This window comes from Lissotriton vulgaris, chromosome 11 (assembly GCF_964263255.1).
Source record: "Lissotriton vulgaris chromosome 11, aLisVul1.2, whole genome shotgun sequence".
Lineage (NCBI taxonomy): Eukaryota > Metazoa > Chordata > Amphibia > Caudata > Salamandridae > Lissotriton > Lissotriton vulgaris.
This window is the reverse complement of record NC_141699.1, coordinates 1005135475-1005150231: the sequence shown is the minus strand read 5'-3', so window position 1 is coordinate 1005150231 and position 14757 is coordinate 1005135475. Positions and strand designations below refer to the sequence as shown.

At 44.2% G+C, this 14757-nt stretch overlaps 1 protein-coding gene across 6 annotated transcripts in view; it reads right to left on the bottom strand.

The window, feature by feature from the left end:
- LRRC34 (leucine rich repeat containing 34) overlaps positions 1-14757 on the bottom strand; it is a 327003-nt gene that overhangs the window by 101111 nt on the left and 211135 nt on the right. For all 6 annotated transcript variants that reach the window (XM_086944309.1, XM_086944310.1, XM_086944306.1 and 3 more), the window contains one exon: positions 12359-12474. In XM_086944309.1, coding sequence (XP_086800435.1) covers positions 12359-12474 — 116 coding nt within the window. The remainder of the gene's footprint in view (positions 1-12358; positions 12475-14757) is intronic.

The following is a 14757-nucleotide window of genomic DNA, read 5'->3' as shown; positions in this document are numbered from 1 at the left end:
GTTTATGGGCATGTCAGGGAGAAGCTCCATAGGCACAGGTCACGGCCCTTTTTTAGGCACACATTTTGGCTGTTTCAGTGATATTTTTAGTCTCAGTTACCCTTAAGCGGGAGCCCGAAAACCACTAGAAGCCAGGGAGAGTTTGTGTGTGTGTGAACTGGAGTTTGGCTGACGGTCTGCGTGTACTGATCTTGGTTGCATTTTGTTGGGAGTGTGTGTGGGCTTGCACTTGGCTAATGGTGCGTGTGGACTCGTGCTTGATGACGGAGTGTGTAGACTGGCGCTTGCCTGGTGGTGTGTGTGGAGTGGCACTTGACTTGCAGTGTACGTGAACCAGCGTTTAGCTGACGGTGTGCATGGATGGCGCTTGGCTGGCAGAGAGTGTGGATGGCACTTGGATAGCGGAGTGCATGGATGGCGGAGTGAGTTGATGGCGCTTGGCTGGCAGTGTGTGTTGATGGCGCTTGGTTGGTGGTGTGCGCGTACTGACTGCGGTGTGGATTGCATGTATCCCCCAGCGTTTTCTTCCCTAGAATCCACTGCAAACCTCCAATTTACTTACAAAGTCACAATTTCCTCACATTTCTGCGTGGGTAAGATGTAGGATCACCACACAGGCACACATTTCCTACCACCCAGCCTTCCCCTTGGTCTGCCACGAAAAATGACACCTCAATTGTGTGGGTGCCCAAAGTAGCGTCGGCCGAAAAAACGTTTAAACAAACTGCACTTTTGGACCCGCCTTGGGCCCCCCTCAATCTCTACACATTTTTGGTCCTTCCATGTCATAGACACTTGGCCCAAACACACAAGTAAGGAATCATTTTTATCGGGAGACTGAGGAGAACGCTGAATAGTATGAAATTTGTGCTGTGCAGTGATCCCACATCTTTCCCACACAAATATTAGAGGAAAATGTGACCTTTTAGCTAAATTTAAGGTTTGCAACAGATTCTGGGAAGGAAAATGTTGAGGGATCAATGCAAGCCATACCTCTATGGACTCCCACGAGTGTTTAGTTTTCAGAAATGTCTGGATTTTTTAGGTTCCCTTAGATGTTTGCATGCCCGGGACCAAAAACACAGGTGTCCACATATCTATCACAAAACAACCTGGTTTTTCAAGGGGGTCACCAGTGTTTTTGGTCCCGGTCTCAGCGGCTATCTAGGGAGACCTACCAATCCCAGACAATTCTGAAAACTAGACACCTATAGGAGTCCAGGGCAGTGTGGCTTGCGTGGATCTCCCAACATTTTCCAACCCAGCATCCCCTGTAAACCTAAAATTTAGCTAGAAAAAAAATGTTTCCTCACTTTTCTGTGTGGGAAAGTTGTAGGATAACCAGACCTCCACAAATTTCCTATCAACCAGCATTCCTACTGGTTTCCCAATAAAAATGGTACCTCACTCGTGTGGGTAGGCCTAGTTCCCGCGACAGGAAACACCCCAAAATTTTCTGTGGAGACATCAAAATTACATACCACAAAACAACCTGGTTTTGCACGGGGGTCACTTGGGTTTTTGGCCCAGAGCTCAGCGGCCATCTAGGGAAACCAACTAAACCCACACATTTCTGAAAACTAGACACCCAGGGGACTCCAGGGATGTATGGCTAACGTGTACCCCCAAACGTTTCCCTACCCAGAATCCCCTGCAAATCTCAAACGTAGCTGAAAAAAATCTAATTTTTCTCATATTTCTGTGTGGGGAAGTTGTCAGATCACCAGGCTGACACAAATTTCCTACCACCCAGCGTTCCCCAGGTCTCCTGATAAAAATAGTACCTCTCTTGTGTGGGTGGGCCAAGTACCCGCGACAGGCAAAGCCCCAAAACGTATTGTGGAGACATCAAAATTACATTTCACAAAACAACCTGGTTTTGCAAGGGGGGTCCCTAGATTATTGGCCGCGGGCTCAGCGGCCAACTAGGGAAACCTACCAAACCCATACATTTCTTAAAGCTAGACACCCGGGGGAATCCAGGGAGGTAGGCTTGCGTGGACCACTCAGCTTTTTCTTAGCCAGAATCCACTGCAAACCTCAAATTTAGCTGAAAAAAATAAAACATTTCTCCAATTTTTGTGTGGGAAAGTTGTGGGATCACCGAGCAGACACACATTTCCTCCCACCCAGCGTTCCCCCAGGTCTCCCGATAAAAATGGTACCTCCCTCACGAGTGTGGGCCTTGTAGCAGAGACAGGCAAGGGCCCAAAAAGTATTGAGAAAACATCAAAATTACCTATCACAAAACAACCTGGTGTTGCAAGGGGGGTCATCAGGGTTTTTGGCCCTGGGCTCGGTGGCCATCTAGGGAAACCTACCAAACCCACACATTTCTGAAAGCTAGACACCCGGCGGAGGCCAGGGAGCTATATCTTGCATGGACCGCTTAACGTTTTCTACCCCAAATAGCCAAAAAAAGGCTTAGCACAGGCCTGGCAGTGAAGGGGTTATTGTATATCATAGATAACTTTTAACTCAATTACATTTTTCTACAATTCACCATCTTGTTGCATTTCCAAATAGGGGTACTAGGGGAAGTAATAATTTGAAAAGTTCATGTGATAACAGCTCCATTCATTCCATACTGCACTTGACGCTTTTCTCTTAAATGTTATTGGGTATACTGGAAAAAAACTGGAATCCATTATTTTTAGGAGACCAGTTGTCTGACTATCAGGAGGCATATCAATATTTGATGGATTTGAAAGATATCAATACAGTTTTTTGCAAAGTTTTTCACTAATGTTTTAAGTATAAGGAAAACGCTGACATGCCTGAAAACGGTAGGTGCACAGCCACTGTAAAGTTATATTTATATGTGATTGGAGCATCTGTAGTATGATTTTGCTTTAGCACACCTTATATTCTCTCGGAGGCTGTGGGATCTTATACATTTCTGAAAACGCCCATGTGTTGATCTATATTGCATATAGCACTTACTATCAAATCCTATTGTTTTTTTGGTTTTTAGGAAAAGTTTAAAATATCATCATATCAGAGAGGTTTTTTTCCATTTGATTATTGGAGATATTTTAAATAATTGCCCGTTTAAAAGAGGTTAACAGTCCAATATTTTTAGAATGAACTATTTACGTTGGAATGTAGATTTTTAATGACTGTTGATGAATATGTTACTTACTTTCAGTAACGCATTATCTGGTAGAGACTCTATCTAGCTTCAGATTCCTTACCTTTGAATTTCCAAGGGGTCTTTTGCGTTGAACAATACCCCTTGTGCACGCCATTGGGTGGCTCCATTCGGCTCCGCGTGATGTCATCAGCAGCGTCGGTTAAGATGTTGCGGTTCCTATATAAGCACCACCCAGGTGCGTGGAGATCAGTACTTTTAGTCTTTCCATGCCAGAAGCACAGACCCACAAAGTAACTGACAGAGTCATGTGCAAAACTAGGGCCCTGAAAAGGGGAGTAACCCTAGCCCTAAGACATTAGTCCGCAAAGCAGGAAGACATGGGTGGGGCTGTAAGGAGTCTGCAGCTAGATGGAGCCTCTACCAGATAATGCATCACTGAAGGTAAGTAACTTGTTCATCTGATAGAGACTTCTAGCTGCAGATTTCTTACCTTTGAATTAGATACCCAAGCCGTACCATCCCAGTGGCGGGTTGGAGACCAATACCTTATACTAGGAAGTCCTTACGGACCGAATGGGCAAAATGCCCATCTCTGGGGACCTGACTGTCCAGGCAGTAGTGATTGACAAATGTGTGCAAAGATGCCCACGTTGCCGCCTGGCAGATGTCAAGGACTGGGACCCCCCGAGCCAAGGCTGTAGTCACAGCTTTTTCTCTGGTGGAATGGGCCCTTAATCCCTCAGGGGGCTGCTTCTTAGCCAGGGCAATGCAGATATTAATGCAGAGAACGACCCAGCAAGAGATGATATTTTTCTGCACCGTCCTTCCCTTCTTAGCTCTCGCGTACCCCGTAAAGAGTTGGTCGTCCACCCAAAACTCTTTTGTGCAGTGAAGGTACAACGACAAAGCAATTTTTGGGTCCAGGCGGTGGAGAAGCTCCTCTTCCTTAGAGGGGTACAGGGGAGCAAAGAAGGTGGACTTCGTGATGGATTGACCCAGATGGAATGGGGGCACAACCTTTGACAAGAATGAAGCACAGGTCAAAACACCACTTTGCCCGGAAAAACATCATGTAGGGAGGCTTGCAAGATAACGCCTGTACCTCACTCACTCAGGGATAGCGACTTCTGCTTGAGGAAATATTCATTTCTACACTAGACACTATTTCGTCACCCTAAAGAAAGAACTCACAAACAAATAGCATCCAGAAGCATGCAAAGTATATACTCTGAACTAGCGAAACGCTCCAAATTGCTCAATTTCTTCAAAGAAGTTGAAGCACCCATAATAAATATGTAGTCCGCTCGAGAAGAGAAAACAAACTGAATTGAATACACTGTTAAGAAAAACCCATAGAGGCGTGTAAAAGTAACAGAACCCCCTGAGAGGGTATCAACAGAGGAAAAGAGCGGCAATTAGCACCTTACCATAGTCCTTAAGAGAACATAAAATGAAGTTCTGAAAGGACTAAGCTGTATATCAGAGAGATCTATAGTATAGAAATAGACTACAAAAGTAGTATTTCTGAAGAGCTATACAAGAGCAAACCAATATCCCACATAGAGTGAGTCACATACCCAATATGGGGTATAATCTCTTGAATAAGCTCTTCATCAGAGTAAAAACCAAAAAAGAACAAAACAGCTACACAGTTGTAAAAACCATCCTGAGATTAAAAAAGTCAAATCCAGAGACAAATCTTCTCATTATATGCAACAAGTAGTGCATAACACTTCAACACTATAAGACATAGCAGAGGGAGGAAATCATCCCTAATCATAGGACCACAGCCGTGGATACATAAAAAATAAACAAAAGACCTGATAAGGTCAAATTACAAATGGTCTGCAATGAGGCGCTATACCGTAGAGTCAGCATGGCTGTCAAAAGGCAAGTCGTTCAAACTCTCCCGAACTTGATCAAGAAATCTCGCCTCACACAACCAAGCGTGTCTATGGAGAGCAATTGATCGAGCCATAACTCTGCCAATAGAATCTGTTGTGTCCATCGCAGATTTAATATTAAACTTTGCCATCTCACGACTATCCTGCACAAGTTTAGAGAATTCAGCCCTGACCCCTTCAGGAAGCAGTTGGTTGACAGTGTCCCACAAAGTATAGGAAGCCCTTCCTAAGACACAAGATGTGTTCAACGATCTCAAGGCCGAACTAGTCAACACAAAGATATTCCGCCCGCACATCTCCAACCACCTGCACTCTCTACCTGGCAGAAGCAAGGGAGAAACCTCCAAACCTGACGAAGCTGTAGAAGTTTGCAGAACAAACCCTTTAGCAGTAGGGTGTCGAGAAAGACAAGCAGGGTCGTCCGGAGCAGGACTATGCGAAATGGCACGATCAACCGAGATACCTGACATCGGCCTTGCCCAAGTACCCTGAAGAATGTCATATAGAGACTCTCCATAAGGTAACAAAGGTTCAACACCTGTGCCACCCTGATGAAGCAGATCCAATAATGGATCGGAAGACAAAGTCACCGACGGAAGCTATTTTAGTATTCCAGCAACTCTGTTAATAGCCTCAGCAAAAGCTGCACTAGCCTCCTTTGACATTCATGGTGGAGAAAGCAGATCATAATTAGGAGACGGTTGCAGACGACTATCTCCACCAAATGTCACCAAAGAACCTCTTACCTGAGGCTGACCAAGACCAACTAAGAGGTCACATCACCAGTGTCTGCAAAGTCTTCTTGCAAAACTGGAAAAATAGCAACTGTGAGAGGCTGGCTCAGTATATGGTGCCGCTCACTTAGGTAAGTGTAGCACCCAGCACTAAACCAGACAACACTTATGGTGATTTTTAGCAGTAGCAGACAACCTTAGAAAGCTCTCTAAGTGGTAGCTGAGGTGAGCAGACTTCAGGCTTAGTCCAGAAGGAGTGTAAAGCAGTTTGTTTTACCAGTACTTAATCTTATGGTATAGGTTAAGTGAAAATGAATCACTCAGTGTAGTTAAAAAAATATTTATTTTATTACCAACACTCACTAACACATTTGAACTATCTCCAACCCGGAGATAGAAACACAATACACACAATACTTAGAAAACAGAGCCGGTTAGAAGCACCAACACACAGTTGTCTCCAAGGGGTGACCAAACCATACACTAATGAGTGGAATGCATACCAAGACTCAAGTCAAGAATTGACCCAGAAGACGTGAAGAGCCGGGGACCCAAGGAACCACCCAAGGTGAGTATCTAGGAATACCATGGAGTTTGTGTGCAGAGTGGGAACAGGACAGTGTGCTCAATGTTAGTCAAAAAGTAAGTCGAAGTTGCAATTTTAATGAAGAAGGACCCATCCCAGCAGACCTTGAACAAACCCGTGGAAGATGCAAGGTTGGAGAGTCATCCCACCCGTGGATACCCCAAGAACAAGGATATCCACACTAGGGAAGCCAGGTGCATGGGTGTCAAGAGATGTCGGAAACCGCCATAGAACACAATGGAGGACTTCAGGAAAGATGCCACTGGAGAAGGAGATAAAGGAGTCCGGTGGAACCCAAAGATGGATTAAAGATGAGAGGTACCTGCAAGCAGAGGTGACAAGAGTCTATGCCACTCAGGAGTGACCAAGAGGCACAGGACGAATGCCCACCGATGTCGGGATGCAGGAGAGGTTGGCGATGCCCTTCAAGTTGTAGCTGTGCGGACCAGGTGATGCTGAGAAAGACCAGGAGCCATTTACGAGTTGTCCCCCATTGGATGTTGAGAGCCAAGAGGTCAGTGTCCGGCAGGGGCACCAAAAAGCCTTGGCAGCACCAACCAACATAGTCGATGAAAAAAGGTGCAGTGTCGAGAGCAGCAAGGCCCAAGTGATTCACCACAAGCAGGTAAGTCAGAGAAGGCCCCGAGCAAGCAGAGGAGCCCACTGAAGCCAAACAAGACCTTCAAGATGACCCACAGGCCAAAGGTACAGGATTCACAAGAGGACCTCGAGCAGCTCCCCAATGAAGAAGGCCCACGGTGCAGATGAAGCTGTGAGGGCGAAGTGCTTGGCTGCAGGAGTTGCATGAGGTTGGAGCTTCTAGGAGCCTGAAGATCTCTGGAGGAGAGAGTCAAGAAGCCCTGGCAACGGCAAGTAAAAGCGGTGACATGGGTTCTGTTTCAGTTGTTCTGACAAAGGATACTGTCCTCAAACTCGGTATGAAGACTATGCAGGCCTCGAGGGAGTTGCAGAACCACCACCTGTGTTGCTGAACCTTTTGGAGTCCATGGTAACCCAGGATTAGCAGACCGGTCAGCTGCGTTGCGGTGCCTGCAGATGCAGGGGAGTGACTCCTTCACTCAAATGGAAATTCATCTTTCTTCTGGTGTCTTGGATGTCCACGGGCTTGGTGAAGAAACTGTAAAGCGCAGGGTGTTGCCGAAGACCAGCAGGACGACCAGACCAGGAGCAGCAGGAATCATCCCCGTTGCAGTCTTGATTCCCAAAGCGAAGTCCAGAGTGTCCAGGCGGTCAAAGTTGAAGTGGTATGTGATCTGAATTTTGTCTCACGACTAATCTAAGGACCCACCCACAGCTAAGCCCTTAAGTACTCTTAGGAAAGGGTTGGGATGATTCAGGGGTTCCTTGCAGAGGAGGAGCTGGACAGTAGGGAGGATACTCCCATGTCCTTTGTCCAGTTTTGCACCAGAGCAGGAGCCAATGGTTCCCTGAACTGGTTTGAACTGTAGTATGCAAGAAGGGCACCAAATGTGCCCTTCAAGCAGTCTCACTGGCAATGCAAGCACCCCACCCTTTCCCAATACACTAAACCCTGTCTGGTACGTGATCACACCTCCCTGTGACAGGATATCTTTTGTTCTGCCTTCCTCTGCTCAAGCTTGGATTAGCAGCAGGAGGGCAGAAATGGGTCTCTGGTTGGCAGCAGCCCTAGTGGGCTGTCCGGTTCTGGAAGACTGGTACCGAGAGCACTGAGGGCCCCCTGGAGGACCTTTACAGTGCATGGAATCATACCGCTAACACCGCTTATGGTGTAAGGGTATGATTCCAACATGTATGATACCAAACATGACATTATTCGTTACAGCCAGTTTAGAGCTGGTCTTCGCGTAATGACGCATGCCCACTCTATAGGTTGTAATGGCTGACTCACAACCCAGGAGAATGGACTCCTCAGGCTCACACTTAGAACCGAGCACACTGCTAGGTTTTAAGTGTAATGATCTCAAAAATAGGGAAACCTATATCAGTCGTAAGTGGTGGTTGCAACAGCTTACAAAGGCTGCAATGGCAGGCCTGGAGTCACAATTTGTGTGGTCTCTCATGGGCGGCATAATGCATGCTTCAGCCCATGGGAGACCTCTGGTGTACCTATGCCCTGGGCACCTTTGTACCATATACAAGGGACCTATGAGGGTGCCAATCTGGAGTTTACCTAAGTACTCACCATTTCCAATTTAGAGAAGAAGCACAGAGACTGGTGTCCTGATTAGCAGGATTCCAGTCAGATAAACATAGCAAAACCAGGCAAAAAGTGGTGGGTAACCATGCAGAAGGATTCTACCTTCCTACAGCAACCTAACCAGCTTCATCCTCAATTTGGAAAGGAGAAGGTGCAGGAACTGCAGTGGCTATAAGCAGCGTCTCTGGTGCCGATCGACGTCGGGCGTCATCGTATCGACGTGCACATGAATGGTGTCTCCGGCATCGACCAGCATCATGGAGACACGATGACCACCTCATCCGATGCCACCAATGTCACAATGGGAAGCCGTTCCGGGCTGTGTCTGGATGTCGTTATGACTCCAGGTACGGAGTCGAGGTCCTCGACTGGTGCCGAGGGTGAGCCCACCGGCATGCTCCCGATCAGAGTCCCTTCAACTTCTTTGGGGCCTGAAGGCGCACCAGAGGGAGGAGTAGACCCAAAGAAGGATGGCAGTGCATGAAAATATGTCTGCATCTGGATCATAGTCACCCCGGCTCCAGGATATGGAGGGAGGCTTGGGGTCGACTCCTGCGCTACATCCTCCAGTAAGGAACAGGAGGAACCAGCAATGATGTTACGGCTTTGTGAGGCCAAAGACCTCCGTGACCTCGATCCCTTCTGATGGGATTTCTGTGACGTGGACGAGCGATGCCCATGGGAACGGCTCCTTGAACGGCCCTGCGCAGGAACTTCAGAGCAGGAAGGAGATTGGCGCTGCCTAGACTCCGATTGAGAGAGCCGTGCCCTCAGCAACTTCATTCGCCTTTCCCGCATGGAATTAGGCTTCAGTCTCTTACAGCCATCGCATTACCCGGATTTGTGGTGCTCTCCTAAGCACCACATACAGATGGAATGCGGATCCGTAGCCAACATCTGTAGAGTACAGGTCTCACATGTCTTAAAACCCAAAGGTATAGGCACACTGTTCCCAGACGCAAACAGGCGTCAAAGTAGGCCAAAAATAGAAGGCCAGAGAAACCGCTTCTCTGGATCCGCGTTTCAGCACGAAAAAGAAGAAAACTGACATCTGCTCGCCAGAGGGGACTTGTATGGCTCCACTGGCTGCATATCAGGACACGATGTCACCACGGAGCCGGGCGACGCCGTCCCCCAGCACGCAGAGGTACTGCTGATATATTTCCGGATTGAGTCTGGCGCCTAGGGAGAATTCAAAGTTAAGGAATCTTCGGCTAGATGTCTCCATCAGAAATGAACTTTTATGATCAGATTTAGAATGTTGATTAATGTTGTCTTATGATTAAATGATCTTGTGCTTTTATGGTTTATTTTGTTATAAACCGAATAAAGACTGAATTGTTTGATTGAATCAAAGAAATGCCAGCTGCATGATGAGAAGAAGCAAACAATTCACAAGTAGTGTTTGTAGGCACACAATCTGATGCCACTGATTTTTTTATTGCATGAACAATCTGTTATGAATGAAAAAGTTTGGCAAAATATTGTAAAAGGTGATGCAAATAAAAATATGTAATAACAAATAAGTTATGTTAAAAAATTCTTAAGGCTAACTGACTAACAAAATTATATTTTAAAATTTAAATTGGAACCCTCTGATGGTATAAACTCTATTTTTATCACGTATGTTTAGCTTGATACTTTTACAGTGATTTGGATAATGTAGCTTTTTTTCCTTTGCTTTAAGGCTTTTTGTATGTACTTTATCACTTTAGTAATGTTTAACAATAAACCGTAGAAAGCCACTGAACACCAGCGGCGAGTTCCTGACAGAGGGATTCTGTCATGGGACAGGTTCAACATTATACTATTCCTGTGACTTTTGGATGAATCCTAGCATTACACACCTGATGTGTTTTGACTCCAAACAAAATCAAAAACCAAGCCTATAAAACCGGTTCTTGTCGTATACAACGCCAAAGCTATAGGGTCAGCCCTATATGGGGCAGAAGTGTGGGGTTTTGAGAGGCTTCTTCCCTTACAAACATCAGAGAATAGGTTTCTTAGGTGAATTACGGGGCTTCCCCAGAGTGCGCCATTAATCCCGCTTGGTCTCGATCTAGGGAGGAGATCTGTTAGCGACCGAGCTCGATTACGGCCTATTCTCTATTGGAGACGCCTCTGGACCACCCCTGAGATCCGGCATTATGCCGACGGGTTTCTAGCCTTAATTAAAGCTGATACCTTCCACAAAATACCATGGTTGAAGAATCTCAGGGTAGTTTTGCGTGAACTCGGCCTCCCTAATCTCTGGGATAACCCAACTGGGGAAGTATTCCCAAGTAAAAAACACCATTAAGACCCTGTATTGGGACTACACAGATGGTAGACTCTGGAGAAGTACAACATTTGATACAATGGGGGGGAGATTTCTGGAAATTAAAATGAGTCCTGTATTAGAACAGTACTGGGACAGTATTACTGTCCCAATGGACAGGAAGTTATTTTTCCAGTTAAGGTCTGGTTCCCTTCCCCTGAGATCCCTGACGGGTAGATGGCGGAGCTCGAATACCTCATGCTGCCCGGTGTGTGGTGCAACTAATGAAAGCATAGGCCACTTTTTATTTTTGTGTGAGGCCTATTCTATCCCAGGAGAGTATGGCTGGCCCCAGTTTGTCGAAACCTTGGGGCATCCAGTGGTGTTGAGGGACTAAGAATCATCTGTACATCCACTGACATGCCTATTGTTCTGGGAACAGCAAAGTATTTGGGGTGGGCATAGTCCATTAGGCGGAGGGCTATATCTGTTAATGCAACCAAATATTTGTTTTAAAGTTCAAATAATCTTTTTATTGTTAAAGCTTGCACAACTGTTTTAAAAGTATTTACATGTATGAAATATTGATTTTAACTAATATGTATTTTTAAATATATGTCTGTGCTTTTATGAGTATATATCTCGAATAAAGCTTTATTGGATTGGATTGACTCCATTTCAGACCATGACTACTTGCCATTCCACTGCAGCAGAACACTGTTCATGAGACCTTTTTTTAGTGGAGACAGGGTTTTTTTTTTGCTTTCTCTGTTTCTTGCTCATTTTTTCTTTTTTTTTGTCTTGTGGGTTATTACATTTATTTAAGTTTATTATTTGAAAATGGCAGGGAGGAGAAATCCCCGTTTTACAGAGGGAGAATGGTCAGTCATGGTGGATGAAATTATTAGAGTAGAGCCACAGTTCTTTGGAGCCAAAGTACAAAATACAACTATAGTTTAGAAGAGGCAAATGTGGGCCAGAATAGTTGGCAGAATGAGTGCTGTAGCAAGCAATCTGCACACATTGGAGCAGATTAGGAAGAGGTGGAACAACCTGAGGGGGAGAGTGTGCTCCCAGGCCTCCAAGAATCACCTGGAAGCCTAGAGGACTGGTGGTGGTTTTCCAAGCCCCTACTTACAACTATATCCCTGGGAGGTCTTGCAGATCCTACACTCTGAAGGCTTGAAAGAATCCCTGGTGGAGTGGACTGATAAGTCATACTTTTGAATGTGTCACTAAACCTAAATGTTGTTTGTGCTTTTATTTGAGCTGTTGCTAATGTGTTTTGCACCTTTTTCATTCATTTAAACCTATGTATAATTGTTTTTTTGTGGTGGTGGGGAATTTGTAGCCACTTTCTGTTTTTAACTGCTTTATATAATACCTGTCTGCATTTAGAACTATTTGCATTGAGCGACTGAACAAAATGTATGTGTACAACAATAACATGAAGCAGTGTTTGGCTATATGCCACATACATTTCCCCAACGACAACTACTACAGTGTGTGAAGTCAGATCAGGGAACTAATTATGCTGCATAAGAACAAGGGAGACATTCTATAAATAACAAGTAAGTACTTACCAGTTACAAATACGTTATTATAAAGGACAATGACAAGAACCTTACAGTCGTCATCTGAAACTCTCTGTACTCGCACTAAGCGGTTATTTCCAGCTATCTTGATTGTAGTGGACAACCTTAAATACAAAAGACAAACTATTTTAAACATGGACAAGGGTAATGATGCTGGATATGAAGGTGTCTTCCAAATGCATTTAATATTAAAATGACTATAATAAAATATAAATGTATTTTGCCTTTCTGATTCGAAGAAGAGAACTATCAAATTCATGCAAACAAGTTTTCTAGTCTTTAAATAAGTTATTGATGTACATGTCTTTTTTAGTGAATGTTTCACAAGAGAACGTATAAAATATTTACAAGGTGCTGGAATTGCAGGCCATTCTCTGAGTGTGTAAAAGGGGAGCATGTGATCTAGGCATTAGGTGAACTAGTTCTGTGTGGGTAAAGGACCCAGTGGCATTGAAATAGTAATTGAACTTTTCCACAAGGAACTGTACTTTCAACAAATGATTTGCCCTAGGCAGCAGACCTACTGAGTTGCATGCTAGAGATTGAGGGCCTGATTTAGATCTTGGCAGGACTCCCATAGTCCCTCCGCGGCATTGTTTACAAGTACTCTGTCAAGCTAACGGATTCCCGTCTGCTCTATTTAGATGTGGGCTGACTGATCCTCCATCCACGTTGACAGAGTGTTTTCCGTCATGTGAGTGGCTCACCTCCTTCAACACTTCGGACTCCTCTGCTGGCTAACATTACTCTGTCACCATCAGGGTGGCGGGACTTGGCAGAGCCAATTTAGATTTCTCAGTTGTGCTGGTATTGTCCTAGCAGCCAGTTCCTGACAGAGGGATTCTGTCATGGGACAGGTTCAACATTGTACTATTCCTGTGACTTTTGGATGAATCCTAGCATCACACACCTAATGTGTTTTAACTCCATTTCAGACCATGGCCCTTTGCCATTCCACTGCAGCAGAACACTGTTCATGAGACCTTTTTTCAGTGAAGTCAGGGTGTTTTTTTTGCTTTCTCTTTTTCTTGCTCATTTTTTCTTTTCTTTTTTTGTCTTGTGGGTTATTACATTTAAGTTTATTATTTGAAAATGGCAGGGAGGAGGAATCCCTGTTTTACAGAGGGAGAATGGTCAGTCATGGTGGATGAAATTATTAGAGAAGAACTACTGTTCTTTGGAGCCCAAGTACAAAATACAACTACAGTTAGAAAAGGCAAATGTGGGCCAGAACAGTTGGCAGAGTGAATGCTGTAGCAAGCAACCTGCACACACTGGCGGTGATTAGGAAGAGGTGGGGACGTTCATCCAGACCAGCAAGAGAGGATGGCAAAACCTGCACCACCACCAGCAAGAAACACAGAATCTAATGTCTCCAGTGTGTTACTTGCATTTGCTCTGTGGACTATTTTCTGGACACATTTCCCTTTTTGATGCCAGTTGTATTTTGTACATTGGATTTCAAACAATTTTGGCTCTTCAATAATAGTTTCATTCACCATGATTGACTTTTTCTTTTTATTTTATCTTAGTTTTTTTATTTTGTTTTATTAACTCAAAAATGTACACATTCAAAGACTGGTGGCATATTTCTTTTCTCAATTTGTTAATTGGTTTTAGTTTCGTCATTCATTTGAAAAAGTCCAAATTAGAAACATTGTTTATTCATAAATAAATCACATGTTGGTAATGGTGTTCATATTTTCTTTTAAATGACAAAAAATAACATTCTTAAAAACTTAAATTCAATCACAGTGCAAGTTTACTTTGTACAATATATGCACATCCAAAGTGTGTGTCTGCGTTTCACAGGATCAACACATGTTCCCTTTGTACTTTGCTACAGCAGCATATAAATGCAAATGGCACAACTATGAAATGTTCAAATGAAGATGACATAGTGAAGAAACTTAAAACTGATTAAAACTAAAATATTTATGTTTTATTACATTAGAAAACAGACACATTACACATAACTAATTTTGAAAAAACATTTTCGAAAAACTTTCAAAGATACACAATGTAAATAAACACAGTAGTCAATGTGACAAAACTTAGATCAGCAAACATCTTTACCCTGGCTTTTCCTTACCTTGTTGGTTCTAAAAAATGCAATAATATGTAAATATATAATTCCACCCATGTGAAGAAATTGCCAATAACATCTTGACGTATGTGTATTCCATGCTCTTTACCACTATCATATTCTTTTGGCATTTCAACATCCACACCCGATGGCCGATCATGGTTTCCTTCCTCGCAATGAACAGGGTGAGCTGTTGCACGGCTATGTTATGCAACATGCAGCATGCCATGGTGATTTTGCACACCTAATTGGATAAGACTGGCTACACCAGTCTTATCAAGAGATCAAAACCTGGCCTTAA